General features: G+C 35.5%; 1 protein-coding gene across 1 annotated transcript in view; it reads right to left on the minus strand.

Annotated features, from left to right (window-relative positions):
• The window catches only part of LOC101509669 (protein MICRORCHIDIA 2-like), a 28,673-nt gene extending 19,996 nt beyond the window's left edge, over window positions 1-8,677 (minus strand). The window contains exons 1-8 of the mRNA XM_004509268.4: window positions 8,370-8,677; window positions 8,186-8,260; window positions 6,313-6,347; window positions 5,657-5,735; window positions 5,150-5,239; window positions 4,385-4,460; window positions 3,122-3,200; window positions 2,905-3,033 (exon numbers count right to left, since the gene is read on the minus strand). Coding sequence (XP_004509325.1) covers window positions 2,905-3,033; window positions 3,122-3,200; window positions 4,385-4,460; window positions 5,150-5,239; window positions 5,657-5,735; window positions 6,313-6,347; window positions 8,186-8,260; window positions 8,370-8,610 — 804 coding nt within the window. The 5' untranslated portion in view covers window positions 8,611-8,677. The remainder of the gene's footprint in view (window positions 1-2,904; window positions 3,034-3,121; window positions 3,201-4,384; window positions 4,461-5,149; window positions 5,240-5,656; window positions 5,736-6,312; window positions 6,348-8,185; window positions 8,261-8,369) is intronic.

An 8,677-nucleotide genomic window follows, 5' to 3' on the forward strand; every position in this document is an offset into this window, starting at 1 on the left:
AGGAAGAATACTAGGACATGTACCAACAAGCCACTCTACCCTTTATCCAACTACTTATGCTTTGAACAATTCTCACCTACCCATAAAGCCTTCCTCACAAGCTTGAACACTACCACTTTACCTACCTCTCTATCTGAAGCATTGTCTGACATGAAATGGAAACAAGCCATGAACTTGGAAATGGAAGCATTGGACAAGAACGGTACTTGGGATTTTGTCCCTCTACCAAATGGAAAGAAATCTGTAGGATGCAAGTGGGTATACACTATAAAGTACAAGGCTGATGGGTCTATTGAGGTATAAGGCAAGGTTGGTAGCTAAAGGATTTACTCAAACATATGGAGTGGGTATACACTATAAAGTATAAGGCAAGGATGCAAGTGGGTATACACTATAAACTATAAGGCAAGGTTGGTAGCTAAAGGATTTACTCAAACATATGGAGTGGATTACTTGGAAACATTTGCTCTGGTTGCAAAAATGAACATCGTCCGAGTAATATTATCTTTAGCAGCTAATTACAGTTGGAACTTGCACCAATTTGATGTAAAAAATGCATTCCTCCATGGAGATCTAGAAGAAGAGATTTATATGGACTTACCCCCTGGATATAGTGAGCATATTGCTGCCAACACCGTTTGTAAGCTAAAGAAGGCTCAATATGGGCTTAAACAATCACCACGAGTGTGGTTTGGGAGGTTTGCTAGAGTCATGGTGGGTCTAGGCTTCAAACAAAGCCAAGGAGATCATACCCTCTTTATCAAACACTCTGAGTCAGGGGGAGTAACAGTGTTATTGGTATATGTGGACGACATTATAGTGACCGGTGATGATGAAAAGGAGCAACAATTGTTAGGACAACACCTAGCCAAAGAATTTGAGATTAAAACCTTGGGAAAATTGAAGTATTTCTTGGGAATTGAAGTGGCTCACTCTATGAAAGGGATTTTTATATCCCAACAAAAATATATTACAGATCTTCTGCAGGAAACAGGCAAGACAGCATGCAAGCCAGCTAGTACACCAATCGATCCAAATTTACATTTGGGAAATGCAGAAGAAGACATTGCAGTTGACAAGGAAATGTACCAAAGATTAGTTGGAAGACTCATATATCTGTCACATACTAGACCTGATATTGCATTTGTTGTAAGCCTAGTCAGTCAATTCATGCATCAACCAAAGGAGGTACACTTGCAAGCTGCACTCAGAATCGTGCAATATTTGAAAGGGACCCCAGGAAGAGGAATTTTGTTCAAACGAAATGGAAATGTGAGTCTTGAAGCATATACTGATGCTGACTATGCAGGGTCAATTATAGATAGGAGATCAACCACAGGATATTGCACTTTTCTATGTGGGAATCTTGTGACTTGGAAGAGTAAGAAACAAAGTGTGGTATCCAGATCCAGTGCTGAAGCAGAATTTAGGGCAATGGCACAAGGAATATGTGAATTACTGTGGTTGAAGATCATTTTGGAGGACCTGAAGATAAAGTGGGATAAACCAATGAAACTCTATTGTGATAATAAATCTGCTATTAGCATAGCACATAATCCAGTGCAACATGATAGAACCAAGCATATTGAAGTCGATAGACATTTCATCAAAGAAAAACTCGACAGTGGCCTAATTTGCACTCCATATGTCTCATCCCAAGACAACCTTGCAGATCTTCTAACTAAAGGGCTAAACAGCAGCAACTTTGAAAAAATTGTATCCAAGCTGGGAATGGAGAACATCTATTCACCAGCTTGAGGGGGAGTGTCAAAATCTGTTTCTATTTAATATCCCTCAATATAGGGATTCGGTTGAATAGGAGTAATAATAGGCATTTAGTTATATATGAGTACTAATAGGGATTTAGTTATATATGAGTATTAATAGGATTTGGTTGTTAAGTAATCTAGTATATATATATCTGATGTACTACCAATATAATGCATTCAAGAAATATTTTTACTCTAATTCTTGACAATACTAATAATAATCCTAATTATATTAACATTGATGTTTCCATGGCCCTTAGGAAACCTGAAATAGCATGCACTAAGCAACTTACTGGAGATTATGTGACAAAAATGAAAAAATTGAAGGAAAGCTTAGTAACAAATTTGAGATCAAAGACTATTGTCATGGAGGTGGCTAGATTAAAGAAACGAATAGCAATGTCTCAACGGAAGTATATTCTTGATCTCTTGTAAAAAACAGGTATGAGTGGTCGTAGACCAATCGATACTCCGATGGACTCAAATGCAAAACTTAGGAAAACAGGAGACACTCCAGTTGAACTGAAAGATATCAGATGTTAGATACTCGGAGAAGTATGAAACAAGGAGTGGTATGTGGATTGATAGAGTTCTAAAGGAACTAAAGATGGTAGTGGAGCTCCAAGTGAAGTTAAATTGTGACAGCAAAGCCACTATAAGCCTAGCCCACAATCCATTTCAACATGATCAAACCAAACTTTGTGAAACCGATCTTCATTTTATAAAAGAAAACATAGATTATGTAATTCTTTGCTTGCCATTTGTACCTTCAAATTAACAGACAGTTGACATCTTAACCAATACTTAGCAAGAATAAGTTTTGAATTTGATAAGCAAGTTGGACATGATTGATATATATGCACCAACTTGAGGAAGTGTTGAAATATTTAGTAATTATTATCATTGATATAGGTCGATTCTATCTTTATTTTGTTTTATTTAAGTTCCATATATCACTCTTTGATTTAAGGAGTGGACTCTGTGTACTCACCTTAAAAGGAACACTTTTCATTAGAGTAAACAACTACTGAGTTATTACAATATTTTCTACAATGTTGTTTTGAAAAGGTAACCTTCCAAGGGTATTTTTATTTGGTGAAAAGATTCCATGGATATACAATAGAATGAAATAAACCTGAAGCATGAGCTCCTCTTTTGTTGTGAAGGGAGACCAATCAAGAATTGTTTTCAAGTTTGATGACCAATCATCTTGTGAGCCATAAATAATCGGCTCAGCCCAATGGCCAGATATGTCAAAATCTATCTGCAATGAAAATGATACTGGATATATAAAAATACAGCAGTAGAAAGCATTCACTGTTACATATTTGAATATTTGACTAGGAAATTACCATTGGAATGATTACATCGTCTTGCCCGGTTCTCCGCAAAAAGGTATAGGATAGTAGGCCCACACTTTGTGTTGCCCGGCTGAAGGATAGAAGTTAAGAATTTAAAAGAATTGAATTTTGTCAACAACTAAAATTTAAAAATTCAATTCTATAAATATTTTTTACATATAAATTGAATTTATAAAAAGGAAATATCCTGAATGGAAAATATGTTGTCAAGAATACTAACATCTGTCTACACATAATACATCCACAGGAAAATTAGGAATGCATATACAAAGAACAAAGTAGCTCCAGAAAATAAACTACACCCCTCATATTTGTTGTTTTGTTTATTTCTATGCACCATCAATTGCATGGTGCCTATCAAACTGGCCAGAAAATTTTATTGGACCACTGTAACACCAGCAACTCTATTACAGAAATGTCAGGAAGAAAAATATCAACGAGTTTGACAAATAAGAGAAACCGAGTTAAGACTGATTTGGTGGATGAGTGGCATACAAAAAAAAAAATCGAGGAAGAGAACATATTAAAGTTGGAGTAGCAGTGTTAGGGGGTTGTTTGGTGGACAATAGAGGATAAGGATACATGGAAAATGGTACATTCTTTGAGGACACACATCTCTTTGTCGTCAGCTACATCTAAATCTACTCCATCTCAAGTACTATCCATTCCTCATTGAGAATTGTCTCAAAGCTCCAGAATCATAGCCTCATAGGATGACCCCTTGTTGCGTCAATTTTGTATTACTATGAGCAATAATGTCTTGCAAGCCCAAAATTCTTATCTTGATTCTCATAATTGAGCTCCAACTCCAATCACTTTTCCCACTATTAGCAGCCTGACATTTCTGCTGACCTACCTATCACACTCTTTAGATAAACATTCTATTCTATTCTCAATCCACATCCCATTTATGATTTTTTGAGTTACCATTGATTATCTCTTTTCCCTTGTGCCTATATTTTTGCTTGGTCATATATTAGCAGTAATGATGGATAAGATGACTGCTTTAGAGTCCTATAATACATGGACCCTTGTTCCACCCCCTAAAAATATATGATTGGCTGTCAGTGGAGGTTTACTGTTAAAGTTGACCTGAAGACAGGTGGACTGATTGAATGCATACTCCTAATGAACTGTTGTGCCATTACACCCAAAGGATAAAGTATGTAAAACCAACTTAATACAAAAAAAAAAAAAATAAGACAATTAAAATCAAATCATACAAACCACTATATACAAAGGATAAAAATGTACCCTGAACTTGTGGAACGGCTAAACACAATAGCATCAGCACCCAATCTCATAGTACTTGTCTTGAATCCATTGCCATCTAGAACAAAGCAACATGTTCTTTTACTTACAAATAATTTACCTTTCATAAAAACTAAACCACATACACCAAAAACTTTGAAGGGAAATACTTCATACAATAAAATGAAAATAATGGGAAAACAACTTAATATGACAAGAATACCTTCGAGGAAACATATAAGGGATTAATGTATAATAGAATCTGCATGTAGATATTGCCATCATTGTTTTCAATCTAAAACGTAATTTCTTTGACATGTAGGTAGTAGGTTTATTCGACTAGAAGATAGCAAAGAATACAACAACCCAAGTCTTTTTCCACTAAGTAGGATCTAATACATCACTCAAATGTTGTAATATCCAAAGGTAAATTATGTCGAATGAAAAAACATTTAAATCTCAATCTTTGAAGGATCTACTACATGCATCAAATCAAATGATGTTGTAACGTCCCATGGTAATGATACCACCCCACCAAAAACATGTATCCATTCCTTGGATAATATTTGGTTCATTTTTTTATTTTTGATTAATACTTATAATTATAAAAATGCCACATTTGTATAAATTTAAACAACAATAAATCTAACGCTCTCTGAAAAGATAGAAACACATAAGCAATAGAAAAAAATTATTGACGTTATTATACTTCTTTAAGTCATGCATGCTCAAAATAAACAAATAGAAAAAATTTAATTACACACTTACACTGTCCAATTGTTGTCTTTGACTTCTTTGAAGAATAACCCAAGCTCATGCACTTTCGTATTGAGTTAGGATCCATTCCACCACCATCATCTGCATAAGAAACATGCGGTCCATTAAATTTATAGCCAACGACTAGCATATCAAGTCAACATAAATTAGTAATAAATTAATTAGTACTATCTTTGTCCCTAATTATAAGACCCTCTTGAGATTTTTCATTGTCCCTTTTAGTAAGACTCTTTTTCAATTCTCCAAGAGCATTAATTATTTCTTTACTAACTTACCCCTAATTATGTTACATATTTTTCAGCAATCTGTAATAAATACTACAATAAAAGCATAAACTAACTCTCTCTCTTCAAGGATAAACTAGTAAAATAATTCAAATTGCCAACAAACTTAATACTACAATTAACTTCCTTAGTTACCATGATATAATCAAGTGGGTCTAATATATAGGAACGGAGTAGTATAACAGTAGATATTATGCATGTTTGGATAGCATACCTTGAAAACATAGAACTGGTGAATTATCCTTCGTGTTCTCAAGCTTGTCAACCTTAACAAAAGTTGCACCATTTTGAATCTAATAGTACAAAAGAATATTCAGTACTACTCTTGCTCTCCACGAAAACAGCCATATTTTAATAATATATGTGCCATTCAAAATTCAAATCCATAAAAACATACTTGACATCCCATTTAAAGTATAATATTTTTTCTAAAAGTAGAAGAGAAGTGAATATTAATTACACCGAGACTACAACTCAGGGTGCTAGTAGCATGTCTCATATATACTAGGACCCAAAGGGAGGTAGCATACAAAGCTGCCCGTAAGATTACTTGAAGTCACCAATTCCAAGTATATCTGCCAGCAAGAAGCCTACTCAGCTTAGCTTCTGGATGCCACGGGAACACCTAGGGTGGAATGATCACCAATCACGACTACTAGTCAAAGAGGATTTGAACCAATGCACATGGAGAACGAAAGATTTTTAACAGATCCTTCAACCACAACTGTGTACTCATGCCAGTTTTAAATGCCACAACATAAAGCCAATTAAGAGAGCACTTATGCAAGCAACAAATATTCAACAATGTTGATTAACTAGTACTATCTCACTGCCTAGAAAACATATAAAATGTATCAACTTAAATCATACCTCATCAACAGCATTATCCACTAGCTCAGCAATTGCTGCAAATAATGAGAGGAATGTATGAATAAAAGAGTAAAACAATGTATACCAAAGTTCTGTCGATAGTTGTCACAAAAGCCTTACAAAAAACAAGTCTTCATTCAACATAAAAGAAGCGTTAATATGTTATAAACTCTATTCTTTTTGCTATTCAAAATCACCTAAGAAGCTTGTTGAGATCTCATATCAACTAGAGAAATAGCCAAATTAATTTGTATAAGGCTTGAGTAGTCCTCATTCGTTGAACTAACTTTTGGAGTTGAGCTAGGCCTAGCCCAAATTCAAAAGTAGTGCCAGAGTCTATCCTATATCTATTATTCAGCCATCCATATTTGTCCATGCTCTAGATGTCCAATCCTAGCCCATCATTTTCATTATAAAAATTACCCCAATATCATAGAAATGGACTCAGATAGTAATTTCAAAGTTGGATCAATACGATATCAAGTCTTTAAACTTCTTGGGTGCAGACAAAGAGGTTGCTCAAATGTTTGCCACTGCCTGATAAAAATTTCAAAAAGCCTGAGAACATAAGGTGTGTCTTGCGTCAAGCTCTATCTTTGCCCAGCAACCAAAATCATGAGTGGTACTAACAGATGAATGGTCCAGTTCCTTTGCCTCTTACTTGCCAATACTTGTTATTTACTACTATTAGTTTCTATTACACTTAGTTAGTTGTTCGATAATCTTTGTCGCTATTTGATTATGAGTATAAATTCATTTTGTATCCATTGAATGTGAACCCATCAATTAAACACCTTATCTAGCTTTTGCTCTCACCCTCTTCCATTCTAATACCTGACATGGTATAAGAGTCTTGCTCAGCATTGATGTCCCACATTTGCAGAAGATTGTATTCTTTGGCTCAACGATCCACCACTTCTCCCATGTGGGTTATGCCATCGACAACCTCCACTTTGGCTACATGAGCCATGTGAACCCCGTCAACATTAACCTCTTCCATGACTCTATGCTGGCGTGGAAAACAGGCTCACCTATTTATCTTGCCTCTTTTGGTGGGGAGGGGACATGAACTTTCCAACCCATTGTAACTTAGGGTCTTCATTTCTCTATTAGCTTCCCCTCGCCATGATTGTGATCATAGTTTTAAAACTCGGACCGGCTGGTCAGAACAATTGGAGTGGAAACTGGTAGGGTAACTGGGCCAGGTGAGGCAAAGGACCAGAAATGTAATCAACTTGGTACGAAGCAGTGAGACCCGGTCAGGTTGGTGGTCGAACTGGTAAGATCCGGTTGGGTTAGTAATTGACCCACCAATTTGATGCATGCACCCATTTTCATTTAAAAAATAATGAATAATTTTGCAGTCCGCAGGATTCAAACACGGGAGTGAGTTGATAACATGAAAGTTGAAATGGCCTAACCATTGGACCAAGTTTGTTTCTGTGGCAATTGTTCAATTTACATTATACATATATTTAAATTGTAAAAAATAGCAGACGCATTCACTAAACTGATCATACTTTATTTGCATGTATTGAAATGTACAAGTTGAATTGGCTTTACAAGTCAAATTTCACGATTACAAAAGAAAATGAAAATGAAGTAATTTACTCCATCACATTTACATAGAATATGCAAAATGATGAAACCAATAACAACAAATTTTACCTGTTCAAATAATCAAAACTAAAATCAAACCTAATAATAATATATGAAATTCTACATACACACAATTTAAATCAAAGAAACTCCAAAATCAAATAAATACTTAATTCAAAACATTTGGAACAAATAATTGTACTTACTAAGTTACTAATCAAATTAAATTCCGAAATATTTAGTACAAATACAAGTGAGGTAAAAGAAAACAAACCTCCAAAAGCCCACTTATGGGAAGTTGCATTAGAATGAAGAAACTTGGGATGAACTCGTGCATGATCCAAATGACCTACAAATGAAATTAGGGCAAAATCAGTAACACAATGATAGAAAATACAATAATAATGAAATTTCGAAAGGGATTAAAAAAAGGTTATATAGGGCTAAATGTGAAAGACCTTGAACAGGAGATGGCTTTGAAGATGGACCGACAACGTAATCGCCAGCTTTCCAAAAACTATGGCTTCTAGAGACTGATGGAGGTGAAGTTGATTCAGGGTTTTGCTGAAGCTGAAGTGGTAGCTCAGTCGGAAATTGAACGTCGCTCATTGCAGCACCTGCGGAGGTCTCGTCGTCGCTGTCAATCTCGACGACGGGAATGGTGATGCCGTTTCTCTCGGGTTTGGGAACCACGGACATGGAAGAAGAAGGTACACTCAACTCTCAACAAGTGAAAGTGAAAACTTCAACTCTCTGGAGAATTTTA

The sequence above is a fragment of the Cicer arietinum genome, chromosome 7 (genome assembly GCF_000331145.2).
Source record: "Cicer arietinum cultivar CDC Frontier isolate Library 1 chromosome 7, Cicar.CDCFrontier_v2.0, whole genome shotgun sequence".
NCBI lineage: Eukaryota > Viridiplantae > Streptophyta > Magnoliopsida > Fabales > Fabaceae > Cicer > Cicer arietinum.